Here is a 23,948-nt window from a genome sequence, read left to right on the forward strand (position 1 = left end):
TTTGCTTCTGGGATTTGTTGTTGTTGATTGGGTTTTTTGGGGTGTTTTTTTGTTCGTTGGTTTGTTGTTTTGGGGGAGGTTTGCTAGGCACTGTAGAAGGCGCTGGCTCAGGCAATGTAATTTGCCTTTCATAGTCTATCACAAGACTCATGATTATTTCTTACAACAAAATATTCGGTGCAACAAATTAGTAGATTCTGCTATGTTGGTTGGGCTGCATTCCAATTCCTCCCTTTGTAATGCTGGCTGCCTTCAGCACTGCCAGCACAATAATTATTGCTGTGTTTTCTAGTCCTCATGAAACCAGCAAGGTGATCACCCCCTTGGAACAGCTGGGGATATGAGGTATGAAAAAGTGGCAAGAAATTGCTGTAACTCTGTGCTATCTTGCCAGCAAGTGCCACTTGAATGATGACAGCTATTGGCAGGGACAGGCCTCTGCTGGAGGAGAGCTTGCAGCAGTCCTAGATTATAGCTTTGGCTGCTTCCAAGAGGAACTGCTGTGGGCACTGAATTAAAGAAAGCAAATTGGAAGGTGGGGAAGACAAAGAGTCAAAGGAAAATCCAGGAGGGTGGGGGATAAGTTCTGAAAAGGAAGCGATTTTTGATTTACTGTTTGTGATTGGCTCTCCTTATGGGGAAAAAGCCTTCCACAAACACCATCATGTCAGCCATGCAGGTTTGTTAGGCAGCCCTCTCCAGTTTTCCTCACAATGTTAAAGTACCAACTGGTGTCAGCAAATGGATGCTATTCTTCTTTCAATTCAGGGAAGAAGAATATTTTTAATCAGTTTTTTACCGTATGAAGAACAGAAGGAAAGTTTTAAAAGCCTTAATTTAGGTATTTATCAATATTGTCATAATTAAAATACCTTCTGAGAATGTGCCACTGTGCTTGAGTGCATAATTTGGGCAAGCAAATGAGTTTAATCCAGGACACAACACTAGCCTTCAATACACAAAATAACACCCAGTAAAAATCTGACTTTGGTCTCAAATTAGTTGATGTAAATTATTCTCAGATAAATATTTTTGACTGCAATAAACATGTATGCAAATAAGCAGGCCAATTATATCCATCTTCAGTATCTCTGCTTCTTTTCCAGTATCTCCCTTTCTTTTGAAAATTTTAATTTTATTCCAAATACATTTTTTCTGGACAATCTACTTACATGGAAATACATATTTTTATACCATTCTCATCACTACTAACACCTATTATCTCCATGTGATATATCAAGAAGTCTTCTTTTGTGTTTATTCTTTTGTCAGAGCTTTGCATCTATCCCCTTCCTTGTCCCTTACATTTTAACTTTCCAGTTTAACAGACTGGGAGGAGAGCTTTGCAGCTCACCAAGTTGGAGCTTGATTTTATTTGTCCCTTTTTTCTGTATTTGTTAGTTTTTAAGTTGATAAAGCTTGGATGCAAATAGATAGGATTTCAGAAAGAATGTATTAAGAGAAGAAAATGTTTGTGTCCATACATGAACTGGCTACTAAAAAGAGTTCAGCACACTTAATTAGTACGTTACTCATTGCAGACTAGCTTTATATTCATTGCATTTGTCATGGGGGCAAGGGAAAAGGAATGATCGGACTGCTTCTTATTTTTATTGAAGTGTTAGTGTTGGAAAAGGTTAGAGAATGAGACTATAATCTATATTGTTTACTTATATTACAGATGCTGTGTTTCCAGGGGAAGGTGATAGGTTTTGTATTTTTTCAAAACAGAAAGCTTAGGGTCCCACTCATTTAAAAATATTGTTTCATAAAATCAGGAAAAACCCACACCATTGTGTTTTTGTTGAAATATTCAATGGGTGCAGTGTCTGACTGACTTACTGTAGCGGTCCATGGAAGTTGGAATGACTTAGACTTCCTGTAATGACAATGACAGCACAGAGTGCTTCATATGCTGCCTTTCCCCCCTTATAATCATGTTCCAAAGAAGATTGAATAAAAATTATGAAATATTGAAATATGATGCAAATTAGCTGGTTCCAATCAATTCTTGAGTTGAATTAAGTATTGAACTAGCCCATGAGAATACCACATTTTCTTTACCAAAAAAAAAAAAAAAAAAGCTCGATGCTTTGGCTAGAAACGTATGTTTGTAGAACTGGGTTGTAGAGATTGTAGACAATAATTGATGTTGCCCAGCTGCTATTGAATTCAAAGGCACTGGACCTGGGAATTGGGAGCACTGGACATCTGGAAGATGAGATCTGAGACCTTGTGCTTCTCCCTTGGACTCTGTGTAGAGACCAGATGACAAGTCTAACTGTAGGTAGCCATGTTGCAGAGAAGATGCCCTGATGCCTTCCACAGTACTGGGGAGTTCCCTAAGGATGGATGGCTTTATACACAGGTAATAGGCAAAGATCAGCAGGTAGAAACTTCTCTGTCTATAACTGATGTCAATTATCTTTCTTCCATAAAGTGGTCTGCATAGTTTAAATATATAGTTTTCAGGTGATGCCAAGGCATGAAAATGAAGCAGGTGCTTCAAATATTCTGTGTGGTAATAATGATTACTCCTGTGGAAGCCTAAGAAAGAGATCTCTGTAAGGGCAGTAAAGTCAGCATTTTGCTTATCCAGGTTTAGTTGTGGAGTGAGAGATTACAGAGGAGCCCTCTGTGCCTTACAGTTCTGACATGGACTATTTGTCATTCTCTCACCATGTCATTCTCTCTCTTGCTTTGTGGACACTCTTATATGCCTGCATACAAATAAAACCACCAGGACACAACAGCTAGTGACTCTAGATTGGCTATTTTCACTTGATGGAGTCCTCTGATACTGGATGCCTGCTTCTTATTATTGTGAGACTCAGTCCTGATGAGATAATGAATGATCCCTGCCAACTCCACTCAAAATAATTTGGCTAATGAGGTTTCTTACAGGTGTGCCTTTACTTCTGAGAACTAGAGACTAATTTTATGCTGCTGTTACAGGACAATTTTTTTTCAGGTATTAAGCCAGAGTTTGTTCTGGACTGAGAATCATACACAAGAAGATAGGTTCACTACCTGAAGATACCTGAGATACTTCCTTCTGTAAATTACATGAGAGCGTTATCACTTCTTTCTTGCGTTTACAAATGCAATGTAGTATAATTTGAGCCACTGTGTAGAAACAAGTTGTATCTTTTCAATTGAAACCAAGACCTATTTTATTGTTAAATATCTCCATAAAGACAGAAAAAATTTGAAAGTATTTGATAAGGCTAAAATTTCTAAATTATCTCTGAATGCTTGATTTTGCCTTCAGGCTTTACTGCAGGCTTTTCAGGCTATTCATTTATAAATTATTATTAAATCTTAATTTTTACATTTAGAATTCGTTCAAGCTTTCTCAGCAGTGTCAGTAAAATTTAATTTTGCCATCTTAAAGTGAGGTGTGGCTGCCAGTGCTTCGATGTTCTTGCTAGAAGGGGAAGAGAGAAAGATTAAGAGAGAGAGATGGAGGGAGAAATAAGGGTCAGCCAAAGAGATGGAAGGAAACTCCTATGTTGGCAGTGTTTAAGCTGTTTCCCACTGGTGGTGACTAACCCATCTGTCACAATCCCTCCTTTGGCCATTGTCACAGCTAGCCTTCTTGTTTCACCCCCTTGCTGGGACTTGGCAGCTGAGTATTTTGTGCAATAAAATTTTCTTGGTTTTAAGGTAAAAAAGAGCCTCATAAGTTGACCCAGTTTATCAGTTTGAGAGCAAATCACTTTTATGCACCTCTCCCTGGGTTTGGTGGAGTGCAAATATGTCTTATTAAATAATGCACAGATTTTTATTACAAGTGTTCATGAACAGGAAATAAAATATGTTACAATGATTAAAACTTCTAGCTAGCACCTGTTGCTAAAGTTCATCCTGCAGCTGAACTACTAACTTCTTGGTAGTCTCATGGGTAGAAGAATTTACATGAGATGGATTTTTTAAGTTTTCTTGCAGACACACAAAAAGTATGTGTTCTTACACATCTTTAAGTCTTGCTACTGGTGGCCAGCCAGAAACAAGAAACTCTATTGTCTTAAAGCATACACATATGCACACACACAAAATTTGCTGTACCCTGATTTTAATATTTAGGATCTAAATTGTATCATGAACTTAAGGCTCTAACCCATCTAAGCAACTGGGATCAAGTGTGCAATTGAAACAAATAAATGAACTGAAATGCTCTGCTGGTTTCAAGAGTATTGAAATCTAATATACCTCAGAAATTCGGGATTTTTGTTGTTGTTTTAAATATTAGCAAAAGTGAATTTGGTCTTGTACAGTAAAAACTATGGCCATTTGAGGCACAATTATCTCTACAATGCTGTGTAGATATGCTTCTCACTACTTCATAACAGCAAACCTACTGTAGGAGGCTTGTGCGTGCCATTTTCTTATTATTGCCGTGCTCAGTTAGGGAAGGCAGCAGCTGAGACTAAGAATGCACTCTGTACCTGTGGAGAGGTTGGTTGTCCTTAGTAGGTCACAGCAGAAATCCACTTATACAGAACACGATGCAGGAATGTGGTCCTACACAGGATTTTTAAAAACTATGATTACCTTCTTATCAAGTGTGGTGAAGGCCTTTTCCTTCTCTCAGCAACATCACATGGATTAAGGATGGTGGCTTAGTGTTATATATGTGACTGCTTTGAGGAATGAATGGACAAATGGAAACTAATTCCTTCTTGATTTTAAATTGAATTACCTGTTCTGGCTATGGTTTTGATGGTTTATATTAGATGTGCTGAGAACAACACTGTGTCCACAGCTCTTCACAGGGCTTCATTTTAACGCTGCTTTTTTTCTTACAAAAACCCCGCCTTGTTTTTATTTACCCTGCTGTCTTGCAGTGAAGGACTTTTCTCACATGTGCATGCACACTTCCAGATGTGTATGTGTATTTTGTATAGATTTGACTTTCAAAATATTAATCTGTTTTTCTGCTGGGTGACTGTGGAGAATTTTCTGAGTAACTGGGCCCTCTATCTCAGGATACTATCTGAAATTTTGATGAAAAATTAAATTAATCTCTCTAAGGAATGGCACAAATAAATGCATTCTGCCTCAAAATGATGGAAGTGCTGGAGGAGTGTTAGCTGGAGATATTGTAGTCATGCAGGCAGGCTTTAGCATTAGAAATCATTCATAAGCTAAAAGCCCAAAAATGCTTGTATTTATTTGAGTCTTTTTAATTTTTTATGCCATAGAGCAAGAAGTGAAAGTCATTTAAAAAACTTTTAAAGCTAGCTTAAAAGCAGAAGTGAATTATCAGATGGTGTGGGTATCTGATACAACACAGTTTGGCTGAGGGGACTTAATGAGTTAGTGTTTAGAGCTTAATTTCTTTAGCTCATTCTTTGCATGCACCAATCAATGATATGAACCACAGTTGTTTAATTCTCCTGCACTGTAATTTAAGCTAATACTCTTCCTTTGGAGTTTACTGAGAGCCTGTTACCACCCCTCAGCCAGTTTTGTGACCCTGCCCTAGCCCCAGTGTGCTGAGTGTCTGTGTGCTGTGTTTGCTGTCCAAGGACCTTGGCTGGCAGGGGCTGTACACATCCTCTTGTGTGTGTCTGCCTATGTGCACTTTAATTTATATCAGTGCAAAGTTTAGATTCTGTATCGTTGTAAAGTAGTCATGGTTGAGGTTTTTTTTCTCAAGGACCTGTCTGAGCAAAGGCATTTAGTCATTTTCCATTTTGGAGTCTGTGTTATAAATCATCTTTTGACTGGTTTCTCCTTTGTGGTTCCTGTCTGAAATTCTAGTCCAATCATATACTTTAAGAATCATCTCCAAATGTTTTTCATTTTCCTCTGGAAATTCAATTCATAGATCCCTCAAGGTCAATAATACTGTTAATCTATTAACAATCAGCCTCTGACAAGAATCTGGAAATAGTTTTTGAGCTATGCCAATTCAACAGTATATGGGTTCATTATATTTTGTATTTATTTTTACAATAGTTAGCAGGAGTCTGGGAAAAAATAAAGCATTAGTAAAATGGTTTGCTTCTTGTCCACAAACAACCCCAAGTCTATCTACCCAGGGCTGCTCAATCTGTTCTCTGCACAGCCTGCAAATCCTGGGCTTGGATTTGCCCAGGAGGACAATTGGAGGACCTTGCTCTTGGCCTTGTTGAACTTTATGAGGTTCACACAAATGGACCTCTCAAGCCTGTCCAGGTCCCTCTGGATGACTTCCCTTCCCTCCAGCGTGTCAACTCCACCACAAAGCTTGGTGTTGTCAGCAAGCTTGCTGAGGGTGCACCAAACCCCACTGCCCTCGTCAATAACAAAAATGTTAAAACTGACGATACCAATACCAACCCCTGAGGAAGGAGAAAGAAAATCCCTTGACTTTAAAGATTAATATTTCTTTGTTAGTTCTTTCCTTTCTCTCTGTAATATCCTTGAAAGATCATTAAACATTTGAAGCTAGTAGGTACGATTTGAAGTAGTGCAGTTGTTTAACCAAAAATTTTGAAGTAAAAGAATAAAATGCTTTCAAAATCAGAATCTATATTTTCTCTTGCTATGTAAGGAAATCCCTTATGATTCTGACATCTGTGGAAGAGGAAGAAGCTACACAATACCATTTTTAATAGTCTTTGTCACTACTTTGTCCTACTTTCCACTTTTCTCCTTTTAGAAACATAGACCAAGTGAGATTTTTTAAAAAGTAACTCATGTAGAAAATCTGTATTATATTTATGTTCGTTTGTGAATGAGTTTTATTTTGTCTCCACCTTCATCTCTCCAGGAAGTGGGAATAAAGATCTAGTTCTGTCCTTTAAATTCCGTTTGATAAATCTATGATGCACTTTGCCATGTTAGTGTGATCTTTGAAGAAAAAGTTGCATTTCCACAGCATTTCATCTGTTCATACCCAACCAGAATGCTTCTATTTCACATATCCAGCAGTCCCCACACACAGCTGATTCCTTGAAGTAACGTGAGCAAATCTCATAGCAAGTCTGCCTGTGGCAAATGAGAGATAGATATACATGGACAGAAGTGGTGCAAACTTGTCTTTTTCTCCTGTATTTACTCCCAGCCTTTCATGCCCTGCTTTCTGGTATTTACTCACCCCAAGTTCAACATGACCACAAACCTGAGAGTGGTTGCTTGGTACTGAAGAAATTGCTAATAATGGGAAAAAAACAAAGAGTACATTGGAGTGTGAAAAGGAGAGATTCTCAGAATAGCTATTTATCCAATGCAGTGCCGTAAGTTTTGGTGGAACTCCATCTTTCACCAAGACAAGCAAAACAAAACATGTTGATAACACACTTTCCTTTTAGACTAAAAGTCATGTTAGGGATATGAGGTTTTCTACTTTTTATAAAATTAACTAGCATGCAGCAATTTTCCTCTATAATTGACATACTTAACTGGATGATCTCCTGCTGTTTGAATAATTTGCATCTTCTCATGTATTGTTTTTTGTTTGCTGAATCTCAACTGTTTCTAAACTAGAAGCATGTACACTCTAGACTCTTTTTGCTACTGCTTTGCTACTCTCATTTACTCTTTGTTTATCTGATGAAAATAAGAGCTCTGTCCTCAGAGGGAACATTTTCCCTTTGTTACCTGTTTAACAGCATTTAGATGTAATAGGTGTTTTCCTGATACACCTAATAGACTTCACACTGACCTACGTAATACTGCTTCATGCCACATGTTGGCCTCCTTTTAAATATAAATTATTGTGTCTGTAGTCAAGGAAATACCTCTTAATAATAAACTTAGAAGCAGAGGCAATATGAGTTTTTGTGAAGTTTCTGAGACAGCTTGATCTTTCTTTTATTTCTTCATCCCATTGTCACCATTAGACGTATCTTGGGATTCTGGGAACTCTTCTTTGACTTTCCTCTGCTCGGGAGAGTTGTAGGACAGCACAAATCAGTTCAGAAAGATTTCGGATAATGCAAGAACATAATTTATTTCAATAAATATGTAAAATAAAATGGTAGTCAAAATACTTCAACTGGTTATACACAGGACGTATTGTGTGAAAGGGGTCTTTGTTGAAAAGAGAAATTCAATGTTTGACATGAAACCTGAACACTCAAATTTGAAATTACATGGCTGTAAATTACAAATTTGAAATTACATTACATTTCCCAGGATTATTTTGGCAGTCTCCATCTCAAAGTTCAACAAGTGTCAGTACATAGTATATAATTAACAGCCTTTTTACATTTGTAATGCTGATGTAAATGTAGGCTGTCATTTAATGAAAAGTTTTCTTACTTAATTTCAAAAAGAAAGTGTTTATGTGATAGTGGACTGTGGCATGAAATTGAAAAACTCTCCCATAGCTGTATCATACAAGAGCAGTAGTTAATTACTCATTTAGTATTTGATCTCAGAAGGTGTTGTTTTTTAAATGAACAGAGTAGTTGGCAAATAAACCTAATTCAGTTTGTTCACAGCATAACATAAACTCAGTAAATAGTCATCTGTTATTTGATGAAAGTTAATCAAGAAACAACCATCTGCTCTTTATTTCTTTCTCTTCATTCTCTCTTTCTTTTTCTTTCTTTCTTCTTCTTCTTTCTTTCTTTCTTTCTTTCTTTCTTTCTTTCTTTCTTTCTTTCTTTCTTTCTTTCTTTCTTTCTTTCTTTCTTTCTTTCTTTCTTTCTTTCTTTCTTTCTTTCTTTCTTTCTTTCTTTCTTTCTTTCTTTCTTTCTTTCTTTTCTCTCTCTCTCTTTGTCTCTTTTTCTCTTTTTCTCTTTTTCTCTTTCTCTCTTTCTCCTTTTCCCTTTTTGTTTTGTGTGGTGTTTACATTGCTGTTAATTATTATAAATTATATTATTTTATTTTCAATATTCACATTTTCATGAAATTTATCAATTCACCATTCCAGTTAGTGAAATTGTTGGAATGCTGTTAGAAAAACTCCTTGATCTTTCTGTCTAAATTCACTTCACCATTACATTGCCTTCTGATATTAACACAAATATTATTTTTGTCAAAACATGTCATTCTACCTATGGGTTCATCTACAGTAAAGTATTTTTACATAATGTAAAAACAGTTAAGGAACACCTGCTATTGGAATTATGAAATTATTTCTACTGATATTGTTAGGAAGGCATTTTTTCTAATATGTGATCAATGTGTTTGCTTATAAACAGTAATCATCAGACTGGGATTGTTCCTCAATTGAATTTTTAAGTTATTTATCTGGAGTCTTGGGGAAGTTTATACTTCAGCTGATGTTTGTGACAATGGAAGAAGGTAAACTAGAGTCATTATTACCAGGTCAAAAAGTTGTATGTATTTGGTTATAGGTAAAAGCCCACTGACAGAATAGCTGGGATAGAGAGAAGAGATAAAAATCAAAATGCAGGGAGATCATGGAAGAGACAGGATGAAGCTAAAGGATGGTGTTGTGAACGGAAATAATGTAGCTGAGAAGATGTCATAAACCTATCATGTAGTTTCAGATACCCTAAAACATTATAGCATTTGCTGGTGTATATAACAAAGTGATTTGTGTTTCTCCTCCTGCAAACATACCATTCGAGTCAACATTTTTGTATCTTGGTAGAATATAACTCAGTAACCAGTCAGAAGTGCAGCTTTCATTAAAACAAGACATTGAAATATTTCAAACTCATTTTACTGATGACAAGTGTGTTTTTTACATACTTGAAACAATTGTTTCAGAGCAATTGTCTTGGATATGGGAAGGGAAAATACATTCATATATGTTTTCTGGTTTGTTCTAATCAATTTATGCTTTTGCTTTTTAATCATAGGTTTCTGTGCTCGAGAGGCAGATATTTGACTTCCTTGGTTATCAGTGGGCACCCATCCTCGCAAATTTTATACACATTATTATAGTCATACTTGGCTTATTTGGAACCATCCAGTATAGACCTCGTTACATAACAGGAGTGAGTATTTAATTTCATTTACTTACTTTGATGTGCATGTTGAAAAAAACCAAACAGGAAAGTGCTCCAAACTGCATCGCTCATAAAGCAAATAGAAATCTTATCTTGGTTTAATTTTCTTCTGTAACATTTTGCATTTTCTTACTGTGCTTTTGGGATACCTGCAATAATCAACTGGTGACAGTCTCCAAAAGTTAAAAGTCAATATGATCATTAACTGCATGACAATATGAACTTTCAAGTGGAGTCAGCTTAAGGAATTAAAACATCTTTAGTATTAGGGGAATTTAGAACTAGTCTAAATGTTAGCCATAACTTTCCTAGTTACATTGGATCTCCCCAACAGAGGCATGATTCATTATAGTTACTCGTTATTACCTGCTGTTGCTAGAGTGCTTATCTGTTATAGACATGCCTCCTAGAATTTATAATCCAACCTGAAACTATGATGATAGGGTTAGAAAGAATGGACTGAAGGCTCCAGTATGAAAAAAAGATTTGGACCTTAATTAATATTTTTAATCCATTTCTTTTCTTATTCAGCTACCCCTTATACACAGACTTAGTACATTTGTACTCTCTGGCACAATGCAGTATTCATTAAGTCCTCATTTCATACTCTGGGTTTGTGGAGTTTTTGCCATTTGTACTTCTACAAAGAAAGAATAACAGCAACTCTGAAAAACATCATTCAGAATACCTTTTGCTAGATTTTCATAACAATATTACTGTCAAAATTGACTATTAATTCATGTAAAGCTTGCATACATTTCAGAGACAGGAGCTGAAAAATTTGCCCCTACACAAATATATTTTCATGTCAGATGAAAACAAGGGGATCTTAAAATGGTAGAATGGTTTGCATTGAAAGTAAGCTTAAAGATCACCTAGTTCCAGCCTGGCAGGGGGAACCTTTCAGTAGGTTTAAAGCAACCAGATTGCTTTAAACTCTGTTCCAACCTGGTCTTGAAACCTTCCAGGGATGGGGCATCCACAGCTTCTCTGGACAACGTGTTCTAGTGTCTTACCAGCCTCACAGTGAAGATTTCTTAATATCTAATCTAAACCTACTCTGTTTATTCTTCCAATTTAAAGCCATTACCCCTTGTCTCTGTTAACTCCACTGAATCTGTACCCTCTTCTGCAAAGTGTCCCTTAACTGTTCCCGCATATACCAGTAGTCACTCAGAATATAGAAACATTTTGCTTTTACCCATGCTACCATCCCTATTGCATTACTGTGATGCTAGAAATACATTTACATTTGTGTCTGTTTCTGTCTCTGTGATCTCCTATATGCAGAAAATTTGTATCCACATGTCCAATGCCTTTATGCATGTACATAATTTAATATATTCCAGAAGGTATCAACATTGTAAAGTATGTTGAAAGTCTTGAATATTTAGTTTTTCTTTAACTTACAACAGTGGGAGCCATATGAACTGGAGTTTTCTTTAATTTCTGATACTTTGATCAGTAAAAACTACTTGAAAATAAAAATGCAAAATTCAAGCATCTGTTAAAGGGTTAAATGTTTCATCCCAATACTATTCTCTGGCATAAAACAAAGCATGAGCATAAAATCCATTGCTGAGCTAAACAAAAAGTTGGATTTAAATGACCAGCTACTATGATAGGTGCATTGTGAATGGGGAAGAACAGCAGCTTTATAAATTGAGTGCGTTCACATGAGTTTCTGAATGATATGGATTGTGCAATTCTAACTAATTTTCACACACATCCTTTGTAGAGCTCACCCCAACTGTGTAGCCCATCTGGCTTTGTGAGTTTTCCTCTCTGCATCATCTCATTGATTTGGATAGAACCAATCTAAGATTGAACTGTCTTGCTCAGAGTTTATAAAAGACACCTGAATGTGCCAGTTATCACAGAATGAATAAGAAGACAGTGATAAAAATTTCATCTTTTATTTAGTTGGATCAACAGAGGAGCTCTGTGGCCCACAGTACAAGAAAGACATGGACCTGTCAGAGCAGGTCCAGAGGAGGGCCATGAAACAGTCCATGAGGTAGAACATCTCTCCTCTGGAGACAGGCTGAGAGAGTTGGAATTGTTCAGCCTGGAGAAGGGAAAGCTCTGGGCAAACCTTATTGTAGCCTTTCAATATATAAAGGGGACTTATAAGAAAGATAGAGAAGGCCTTTTTACCAGGGCCTGTACTGACAGAAAGAAGAATATGTTTAAACTGAAATAAGGCAGGGTTACATTGAACATAAGGAAGGAAATGTTTACAGTGAGGATGGCAAAACACGGGAATAGATTAGCCAGAGCATTTGTGTACACCCCATCCTTGGAAGTGTTCAAGGCCATGTTGGATAAGACTTTGAAAAATCTAATCTAGAGAAAAATATCTATGCCCGTGGCAGGCGACTAAAGGATTTTTAAAGGTCCCTTCCAAACTTATACCTGGTCACATCAAATCTGGGAGAAAAGGATAGATTATTAGTAGTACATTACTTAACATGTAGGTCCCAGAGAGTACAGTTGAGTTAATCTATGTATTTTTAAAGACTAGACATGGTCAATCAGTCAAAACACCTAGTGGGATCTACTTAATGTCTTATATGACAAGTAGCCCTGACTCTGCCAATCCAGGTTTGTAGTATTTCTGTTGTAGATTGAAATTTATTATCTTCTTTTTTAAAAAATGTTTATAGTAGTACATGAAAATGCGCAGCAGTTCATCTCCCATATGTACATACCAGGATACCATCCAACAACTGTAATCATGCCATGGGAAATTGTAAAGCCTCTGAGCTACCTTTCTGAATTTTAAAGACAGTAAGACAGTCTCCGTATGGTGAATGATTTGGCCAAGATTTTTGGTGAGAAAACATTTCAGAAGACTTCAAATCTTGTTAAGAGAACCAATTTTCAGATAAAACAGGGGTTTTTTTTCAGATAAAGCAGTTATTTTGAACAAAATGATTCTTATGCTTAACATTTTTAATAAGTGAGTTCTGGCATTAATATACCTTATTGACATAATTTGATTTATCTTCCAGATAATGGTTTTATTTATAATAAGAAAGTGTGTGTACTCAAGCTCAGTACAGAAATTGTTAAAAAATATATTTTCGCAGAATCACAAAATGAGTAAGGTTAGAAGGGGCCACAGTGGATCATGTGGTCCAACTCCCCTGCTCATGTGCCTAGAGCACATGGCACAGGATTGCATCCAGATGGTTCTTGAATATCTCCAGTGAGGGAGACTCTACAACCTCTCTGGGCAGATTGTTCTAGTGCTTGTTCACCTGCACAGTAAACAAGTTTTTCCTCTTATTTTACTTCTGCTTTCTTTATGGCTTTTAGGGGGAAAAATCATATGTAAACCCATTTAATAAAAAGGATGATGAAATAAAATAGAATGGTCGCTGTGCATTCTTGTCAGCCTGCAAGACACAAAGTTTGGAAGTCTGTGAAGTTAGACTCCTGCTTGAAACTGCTTTCTGTAAAAGGTTTTATCAGGAAGTATTTTTCCATACTGAGACAAACCATTCAGTGCTTCTGCTTAATTGTACTTATGTGATGATTTACTATATTGCAACTGAAATGTAGACATTTATTTATAGAAGGAGGCACACAGACACAGAAATTACTTCTCTGCTCTACACAACTTTTCAGAGCAAATGATAATTTGGGAACATAAGCAATAATTTTCTGCATAATTATTTTGAGCTAATGCCCAATATTATTATAAGTACAATTAAGTAAATGACCTTGAACATTTCAGTAGTAGCTCTGTCTGGTTACTGTCACAGGAGGCTGTGAATCAAGATACTCATTCTGTTTCAAACTGTGCCATTTGGAAAGATGATTTGTTTGTTCAAGTTTGTTCAAGCACACATAATAACATTCTTCAGTTTCTTCCTTGATTTAGTAGTTTGTTATGGATAATAATGAAAGGGAATGTTTCTTCTGTAGTTCATAGAATCGTAGAACTATAGAATGTGCTGAGTTGGAAGGAACTCATCAGGATCATTGGGTTCAACTTCTGGCGCTGCACAAGACACTCCAAGACTCACACTCTGTGACTGAGAGCATTGTCCAAACCTTTCCTGAACTCAGACAGGCTTGGTGCTCTGACCACTTCCCTGGGGAGCCTGTTCCAGTGCCCAGCCACCCTTTGGGTGAAAAAACTTTTTCTGATATCCAGCCTAAAATTCCCTTGTGTCATCTTTATGCCATTTCCTCAGTCCTGTCACTGGTCATCAGAGAGAAGAGATCAGTGCATATCCCTCCACTTCCTCCTGTGAGGATATTGAAGACAGAAATTAGGTCTCTCCTCAGTTTCTTCTTTTCTAGGCTGAACAAATGAAATTACTTCAGCCCCTCTTCGTAAGGGACTCCAGATCCTTCCTCATCCTCATGTCACTCCTTTGGATATTCTTTAAAAGCCCATAACTGCACACAATATTCAAGGTGAGGCTGCCCCAGCTCAGAGCAGAGCAGGACAATCCCCTCCCTTGCCTGGCTGGCCATGCTGTGCCTGATGCACCTCAGGACAGGGTTGGCCCTCCTGGCTGCCAGGGCACTGCTGACTCATGTTCAACTTGCCATTGACCAGGACCTCCAGGTCCTTTTGCATGGGGCTGCTCTCCAGCCCCTCACTCCCCAGTCTGTAAACACAGCCAGGGTCACTTTATCCCAAGTGCAGAATCCAGCACTTGCCCTTGTCAAACTTCATATGGCTGGTGATTGCCCAGCCCTCTACTTTGTCTCTCTAGAGGGCCTCTCTGCCCTTAAGGGAGTCGATGGCTCCTTCCAGTTTGGTGTCCTTGGGAAACTTAGTGTTCCTTTGAGTCCTTCATCCAAGTCATAAATGAATATGTTGAAGAGCACAGGGCTGTGAATGGAGCCCTGTGGAACCCCACTAGTGACAGGACACCAGCCTGATGTCACCCCATTCACTATAATCCGTTGTGCCCAACTCATGAGTGTGTTGCTCACCCATCACACAACACAGTTATCCAGCTGCTGAGATGTTTTGTCCAGAAGGTTGCTGTGCGAAACAGTACCAAAAACTTTGCTCAAGTCCAAAAAGAATACATTTCCTTGCTTTTTTAGATCATCGAGGTCAGTTCCACATTTGTAGAAAGAAATCAGGTTTGACAAGCAGGATTTTCCCCTCATGAAGCCATGCTGGCTGTGAATGATGACTGTGTTGTCCTCCAGGCATTTTTTGATATATTTAATATAGAATAATATTTTCCGTGATTTTACCAGACACTGAAATGAGACTAAGAGTTGTGTAGTTTCCAGGTCCTCCTTCTTGCCCTCTTGAAAATTGTGACAATGTTAGCTACCTTCTAGTCAACTGGAAGCCAACCTCTCTGGATTCCCAGGATGACTCAAAAATCATCAAGAGAGGCTTTGCAGTGCCCATCGGCTAGCTCTTTGAAGAATCTGGATGAATCTTTCAGGTCCCATAGATTTGTAGGGAGTTGATCATTCTCACAGTCATGATCTTCCAGCTCAGGGCACTGAGACCCTCGTGGTCCATCCTCCACGTTGAAGACAGAGGGAATGAATGCATTAAGCACCCCTATCTCTGTCATTTGTTTATGTGTTCATGCCTATATATTCAGTTCTGTATTTCAATGTATTTAGTTAATTGTTGCCAGGGATCAGCCAAAGTCAAGACAGCACTCAATATGAGTTAAAGAATCTTGCTCGTTTATTCAGCTATTTGGCTTACATTTATACTGTGCTAAGCATACCATGCACATAACTCTGAACATCATTGGTTAAACCGTAGTGTTCAGTGTCCTTGCAGTACACATGATTGGCTTAGAAGCTCTGTCCACACGGCTGGATGCTGTGAGCCTTCTCCAACTTATGGTCAGTGCATCCTGTCTAGCATCCTGTTACAGCTATTGCTCCAAACTTTACTTCCTCCTTATCCCACCTAAGGAATGGTTCAAGGACGTTTCAGCTTCTACTCATCCCTTAGGCTAAGAACAGGATTGTTCACATCCCTGATTTTCCAGCCATGCATCCACAGTTAATGAATGAACGATTTCTAATAATCACATAATTTTCTGGTAATTTTCTTTGTAATTTGAGTAACAAAACAGTTAGCTACTATATCTACCATATTTCAGAGACAAGCCCCTTAGACTTGTATTTCTGGCAAAAATGCACTTGAAAGAAAAGAACTTATTTCCTGCAACTATCACTAATACCAGGAACAGAATGATTATGTTTTAGGATATTCTGTCACTCTGTTTACTAAAATCTTTGCTGCATGTGATCTAGAAAGCAAGCCAATCAAGACTGCAGTAAATCCACTTAAAACTGGAAATAGTACTTGTATGAAACATTTTTCATCATTCATACTGTTCTCAGTGTAAAAATTTCCAGGATTTATTTGTTTCACTCAAGTTGAAAATAGTGTGATGGAAGGTGATGTATATTTTAGTACTCACAAGCCAGATCAACAAAGAAGTGGGTGACCACAGTTAGTAAAATCTTTGTCAGTGAAAACTTAGGTAATTACTAAAATGTCAGGAGTAATCCAGATGTACACCTACCCAATGGAAGAGTTAAAACCAACAAGAGAGGTATCTCAGGTATAAGCAATTAAAGATAATGGTGACTGAATAATAATTTCCTCAGATTAAGTAGAATTCTAGGAATTAAACTTCATGTGTGTCTTAAACAGGGAGGACAGAACAGCTGTTTTATTTGAGAACTGCATGTGTATTAAGATGTTCTTACACTGGGAAGGAAAAGTGGAGGTTGTCATCCATTAGTTTCAAGTTGCTGTATTGTAAACACACTGCCATTACATTTTGAAAAAGATACAGAAAATACAAATGATGCAAGATGAAGGAGGTGATAGCAACCCCCAGTGTGGCCATTATGGAAAGCTCTGCCTACATCTAAGTAGAACAGATGCTTAGGTGAAATTTTAACAAAATAGTTCCTCAATGCTCACTTGTTTTATTAGTGGGGCTGTGGATTAAAAATTAGTTATGTAAATAGTTTTCCTTCAGATAAAAGAAAATCAGATAAGTTTTAAAAACAGAAGTGACTAAAATATTAGTGGTCACTGTGCCTCAGGAAATATCAAGAAACAAACATTTTTTGCTGATCCTTATCTTGGTGAGAAACCTATGAATGATAGAATCAGTAAGATTGGAAACCATCTCTATTATCATTGAGTCCAACCATTAACCTAACATGGCCAGACCCACCACTAAACCATCTCCCTTAAAAATCATGTTTCCATGTTTTCTCTGAACACTTTCAGGGATGAGGAAATAGAATATTGCTTTAGGATCCCTATAAACTCCCATATTAAAGAGGAGACAAAGCAAGGGAGAAACAACACACTCGTATAGCTAGTTGGTAGAGATAGTTAACTATAATAAACATTTCTGTGAAGGGTTATGGCTGATGAAGTAAATAAAGAAATAAAGTTGCTAAAACTATAATGCAACATAGGATTGCATTGAAGTAAATAAACACTTCAAAGTGCAATTTTGTGTGACCCAGAGGATGAGGACAAAGAAAAAATACAGACTTTAGAAAACTTAAAACAGCACCACCAATAAACCGAGCAGAAACCTGTTTGGGACACTAGTAGAACTCTATGACATTCATTAAGACTCTCACAAGTGCTGGAGAATCCACCCTAGCCCTGAATTCACTTTGTTTCATTCATTCATTCATTCATTCATTCATTCATTCATTTGTTGTGGCAGATAAATTGACATTAAAGAAGCATTGGTATTTTATGGTATACTAGTTTCTGCATAGGAGCATTTTCTTGAAAGGCTTTCCATGGCATGAATAGAAGCATGAATTCTCCTTAGCATTTTCCATGATAAGTATTCAATATGTTAGCATTTTCCAAAATTTATCTGTAATATTTTGGTTGAGGAATGCTTGCTGTTTGTCAAAGTTCTTCTTAAAAAACATCCTTTATTCTGGTCATCTTTTCAGTAGTCCTTTCTCAGGTCTTGTCACTGTTTTCTGAAATATTTCCATGTTCAGAAATACCTGGAACAAGAGCATGTTATTGCAACTTTTTTCTCATAAAAAAAATTCTCATGAAAGATTAGTGTTGCAATTTGGATGCCAAGGAAGAGTAGAGTTTGGGATTCTTTTTATAGTCTGTCCTTTACTACTGATGCTACCTCCGTACAAATGACCTTTGTAAACTTGGCTGACTGTTATTTTATTGGAGGATTTTGCTCACTTCTGGGAGATGCTGTGAAAAATCAGTAGGGGTGTAAGTAGAAGACTGCCCTTTGGACTTTGAACAACATATGCTGAAAGGGATTTTGATTCACAGGGAGGTATGCTGCTTAATAGAGTGCTTTTGCTGCTGTTGTGTTAAAAGACTAGATTTCAGTATGCTGTGGATTCAAATGTACTTTAATTTATATTTAAAAGGACAGGCTCAGCAGTTTACTTTTGTAACTGAATCTAGCCTGCCTTAGGGTAGGAGTGGGAATGTGAAGGGAGTAGAAGTTCATGAATAGCTGGCCAGTCAGTGTCATAGCACTAATCCAGATTTTGAGTGTAATGGCTAACACATGTACAGAACTTGATCAAACAAAAGCTTAAGTATTCCAGTGTTCAACAAGTAATTTTTTTTTCTGATTGCTTATCAGTTAGTTTATTGGTGGAGTATTAAATACAAGTTTATAACAAATGGTCTTGTTTCTTTACCTGATAATCATTCCAGAAAGTTGGTCTAAGATTTGAAGACCCTGGGCTTTTGACCCCTCCTTTTAAATATAGTTTGATAACTTGCAAGACATCTCAATGGATTTCAAATTCTTAAGCCCTGGAGATTCAGCTAAGCCTTGAATAAATATGTTCAGAAATCACTTCCAGTATAATATTATACAAAATGCATCTGTCTTGACTATATAGAAGTAGATGAAACAAGATAGTCTACAGTAAATTTCTCTGCATTTTCTATCCTTTTTTGGCTCATGATTTTATACTTTTCATATTCTTTAGGATAGAATATTTTTTTTTCCCTGTAATTGTCTGGGTGAAGTTTGTCTACTTTCATCAGCTCTCATCACTGGGACTTATTTAGGTGTGAGGTATTGAGGGTACAAATAATTAATCTAAAGGAAATTATGTAAAATTATGTATTGTATTGTTAGCGTAGGAAAACATATAACCACACGAAGGCGATCATATGCGGTTCTTTATTTGAGCGCGCGGGACACAGGGGCATACAGTGCCCAAATCTTGTGCCCAAGAATACAGAGTCGATTTGTGATTTTTATAGTTTAAATTATACACATGTTAACTAACCTCCACCCCTAGATACTGATTATCCTATTCCTTAGTTACTATCTTAAATCATACCTACGCTTCTACCCTGATCCACACTTGATTTGGTTAAAACAATGCTTCTCAATTATCCCGAGTTGCAGTCACATTTGATTCGGTCATTACAATGGCATGGAGCTGGTTGCAGAAGCTGACGCTTGTTCCAAAGCCGAGCTGTGTCAAGTTCCAGTTGTGCGTTCTCTACCTTCCTCCCCTCACACATACCTCAACTTAACCCCGTGGTTAACTTATACAGAAATTATATTTTTAACCCTCCACCATCAGTATCTTCTTTAAAAAGTGTAAAAAATTCTTTCAAGATTAGAGAATACTCAGACAGTTAATCTGCCAGCCCTAGGAAAGCACAATGGGAAAAAAAAAACCAAAACACAAAACCCCTGCTGATGAGAGAACTAGTCAAGACATGAAAAGAAAGTGATCCCAGATAAGCACTCCTTAGTCTCTAATTCCTCTAAGTTTTTGTAGGACATTACTTCTGCAGAATTTTCTCCCTGCTGTCAAAAAACAGATTTCTAAAGAGCAAAAGAGAAACTGCCAGACTCCAAGAGGCTTTTTAAAAAGCAAGCTTTTTAAAAACACAATATACTCTTCTCACTTATTTGAGCATGAAATCTATTAGGTTCTTAGAGCCACTGATTGCTGAAAATTAATTTGATACATTTTCGAAAAATATGATTAAAGACACTCTGGACAAGACTCCAGTACAGAATTTACTTTAACAGTTCTGCATGGAGTTTTGTTTTCTTTCAGACTGACATGGATTTTCACTAATTTTCAGTGGTTTTTTTTAAGTTTTCCATTATATATATATAAAAAAATCCTTTTACAGACACTTAGCTAATGCTGTTTCTTAAAGTCATTAAAATGTTGATTATTAGAAGATGAAAGATTGTAATTTGCATCATATAATTAAGTGCAGCTTCAGTTCCCAGGAAAGTTTATGCAGAACCTGTTCAGTGCAGGCAAATGGCTGATACTTTTAATTTAAATCCACACTTACTAGTCTCATGACAGGTTTGACTGATGTAGAATTCAGCTACATTCATCCTTTCCTAGAGCTTTTATCCCCTTTCAGTGAATTGTATTCACATTTGAAAAGCAGCCATTCAAAATGGCTCTCCCTCTCCCATTCCACAGAAAAGGAAGATGGGTTTCCAGGGAGTCACCACTGAGGAGTAAAGCTCCATGTAGAACTGAAAATAATGTATAACGAATATTGTATTTTATTTGTATTCAAACCAGAGAGGTCACCGTGGAAAGTTCAAAACATGAAGTTCCTCTGCATTTCATTTTGTTTCTTTAGAATAGATCTTCTGTTTTGTCACATAATAATGAGTGGATTTTATTCTACAATGAGGTCTGTGCTTCATTTCTTTGATTGTTCTTTTTCTCTTTAGAAGAACTAGCAAGCCTTTCTGTTAAACTAATGTCTAACTGACACTTAGTTGAAATAGTGCGAAGAGCATGGAGAATGACTTAGCTGATGAAGTCTTTAAAGAGATAGATAGAGGAATGGATTAGAGATGAAATCCATGGAGTTTGCTACCTCTACCTAAACTGCAGTGGAAAGCATTAAAATTCTCTTAAGCACCCAACAGCCCTGGCCAGCTAGACATAATTAAAAATCAAGCAAGGGTAAGGCAATGTTTTCACTGCTCTGAGATGACCTCTGTAGTTCAGGGCTGAATATTCCTCTTTATCTAGCGTAATCAGGTTTCCTTGCATTTCCCAGACTTACGCCTGCATTTGTTACTGTGAATTTCCACATTATTTTTTTTCTAGTAGGTACACATCAATTATGTTGACATTCACTTGTCTAAAAAGGTCATAATTCTATCTTTTTCTCTTTTGTGTGTATTCATGGAGATATCTAACCACCTCATAGCTTTTAATGTCTCTGTCCCTGTGTCACGCTACTGGAGTAGGGAAGTATTCCCCCACACTGCTTTATGATGTGGGAGCTGAAACATTGAAAGTCTGAGACATTTTCTCATTATCAGATGAAATGCTGTAACAGATAATCATGTGAATCCATTTTTCTCAAGTTACAAGCCAGTGTTTTACCCAGTGCATCCAGCAAACATAGGGGTGCCACAAACTCTCTATAATGTCTAGGAATAAAGACTGGAATCACAGCTACCTAACAGTGTGGAATACTTCCATAAAAAAAAAAAAAAAAAAAAAAAAAAAAAACCAAAAAAAACCAAAAAAAACCCAAAAAAACAGTCTTTGGTCAGTATCTCTGTCCAAGCTGTCAGCTATGCCCCATACAGCCACTCTCCTCCACTGGAATGAGAAAGAGAATTGAAAGGGTAAAAGTGAGAAAACTCACAGGTTGTGATGAAGAGAGTTTCGGAGATTAAAAAATATCTGCACATGTAAGCAAAGCAAAGCAATAAATCCATCTGCTGCTGCCCATGGACAGGCAGGAGCTCAGCCATTCCCAGGAAAGCAAGTTTCCATCTTGCCTAACAAGTATTTGGGAAGAAAAATGCCATCACTCCAAACATCCCCCTCTTCCTCTCTCTTCCCCACACTTTACATACTGAGCATGATGTCATATGGCACAGAATGTTCCCCAGGTCAGCTGGGGTTGGCTGTCCTGGCTGTGTCCCCTCCCAAGCTCTTGTGCACTCCCAGCCTCCCTGCTGGTGGGGTGGGGTGAGAGGCAGAAAAGGCCTTGATGGGCTGCAAGCACTGCTTAGCAACAACAAAAACACCTTCATACTATGAACAATGTTTTCAGCACCAACCCAAAACACAGCTTCATACCAGCTGCTCTGAAAAAACTATTCCAGACAAAGCTGGTATATTCTTTCAGCAAGGGAAAAGTTGCTGATGTCTGAACCTGGCTTTGTGATGACTCTTTTGTCAGACTCGGTGGCTGTTGCAATGGCTACTGATATCCCTTGTTGTGCTCCTTCCAAGAGATTAATGCATTTTAGCTAACAGCTTATAGCACAGTGAAATATACATTAGAAAAGAAGAGGAATCTTTGCCTTTAGTCCAAACTACCTGCTCAAATCTCGCATTCCTCTCTCCACTCTGTGTTGCCTCTCCTTTGCAACTGGCTCCTGGCTCTGAGCTTCTTGTGGGCTACCATCAGAGAACAACTCTGCTGCTGCTCCTCTTTCTATTCCAGCTCCTTCTGTACTTCTATGTCTCCCTCTAATCTCTTCACTTTGATTCAGTTGCTAATCTCTACATGTATATTTGAAATGGCATTGTACTGCATGTAGCTAAAATGAAGTTTTAGCTTTAAATTAAATGGAATCTGAGCAGCACTGCTTACCACTACTGTGCTGAAACCAAGTTCTTCTTCTGGCCAACTGATTAAGATTTATGCAATCTTAGTAATTTGAGTGAAGCTGACTTTCATCACAGTTGTCTTATATAGTTGTCTCTGTGCAGAATGACCTGGCAGTACCTGGAGTCCATCCTCATATTTTTAAGAGGTTTTTTTTTCCCTAGGAAATGTGGCTGATTCTTTTTTGTGAGCTTCATTGTCACCCTGAGGTTATGGTACAAGAAAGGTTCATTGAGAACCACACAAAACTGTACTACACTATTCATTTACAAATCCCCGTTTCCAATTCTGAGAGAAGATGGAGATGCTTTTCTTCAGTTGTATTCTAAATGTGGCCTTTTCTCCCATGTGAATAAGAACCTGAATAAAAATCATTTGTAAATCTTCTCACAAATCTCCATTTCAGAATTTCAGAGATTTTTTTTTCTTCTCATCTGTACTTACCTTTTAAAATTTTTGATGTTTTCATTATGGTTTTCAACTCCCAAAGCTCCACAAGAAACAGAGCATAGTACTTCTTTCAAGTTTCACCTGTTGCTGTGAGAACATTTCCAATGGAGATACATTTTCTGAATGACACTGAAAGGCAGGATAAACAATGAGTAGAGTTGTAAAATGCACTGTTAAACATGTTCCAAAATTTTCAACGCTCCCTACTTCTATAATTTAGCTGTCAAGGGCACTATTTATTTGCATACAGTTTTATGAGTTTTTATGTATATTAGGCATAGATGTTAATGCTACATACATTCATGTTGCTTAGACCATAGTGAAGCAGCATTTTATGTGCTATGAACTCAGCAGGTAAGATTTGAATTATAAATGCCTCTAAGGACAGAATTTTGCATATCAATATAAATTTTACTTCTAAACAAGTCTAGTAAAGTAATATTTTAGTTCTACAATTAAATGGTATGATTCCCCCTATGCCAGTTCAAGCTACCAATAATGCTGCTGCTCAGTTTGGTTCCTAGCTGTAATTTATTAACTGTTTCAAATCATCCTGTTTGTTAGATTTCAATTTCTTTATTTATTATATTAAGCTCTGCAGCTGTTTTCATTGATTTCAGTATCAATTTTGGGTGAATGAGACATAAATACTTTTGGGTTTCATGCTGGTTTTTTTTCAGCTAGTAGGCCAGTTAAAGATTCTGTGCTGATTGTGCTCTGAAACCAGAGTGTTTTTGCTTTCATTTATGGCTCACAAAGTTAAACATTTAGCTGGTGGGTTTACTGTCCAACTATAAAAATGGAAAACTCATTAGAAATATCTACAGAATTTTTTGAGTTTATTAAATCACCATCTTTTGGAAGAGCATATATGTTGCTCCTTGGATAAAAAATTTGATAAAAGATAGCATTATGTAAACAAGGCATAAACAAGCAAAATC

At 37.2% G+C, this 23,948-nt stretch overlaps 1 protein-coding gene across 4 annotated transcripts in view; it reads left to right on the top strand.

Moving 5' to 3' along the window:
* Positions 1 to 23,948, top strand: part of NKAIN2 (sodium/potassium transporting ATPase interacting 2) — a 534,113-nt gene that overhangs the window by 227,732 nt on the left and 282,433 nt on the right. For all 4 annotated transcript variants that reach the window (XM_063389933.1, XM_063389930.1, XM_063389932.1 and 1 more), the window contains one exon: positions 9,768 to 9,905. In XM_063389933.1, the coding sequence (XP_063246003.1) occupies positions 9,768 to 9,905 (138 nt within the window). The remainder of the gene's footprint in view (positions 1 to 9,767; positions 9,906 to 23,948) is intronic.

The sequence above is a fragment of the Prinia subflava genome, chromosome 2 (genome assembly GCF_021018805.1).
Source record: "Prinia subflava isolate CZ2003 ecotype Zambia chromosome 2, Cam_Psub_1.2, whole genome shotgun sequence".
Lineage (NCBI taxonomy): Eukaryota > Metazoa > Chordata > Aves > Passeriformes > Cisticolidae > Prinia > Prinia subflava.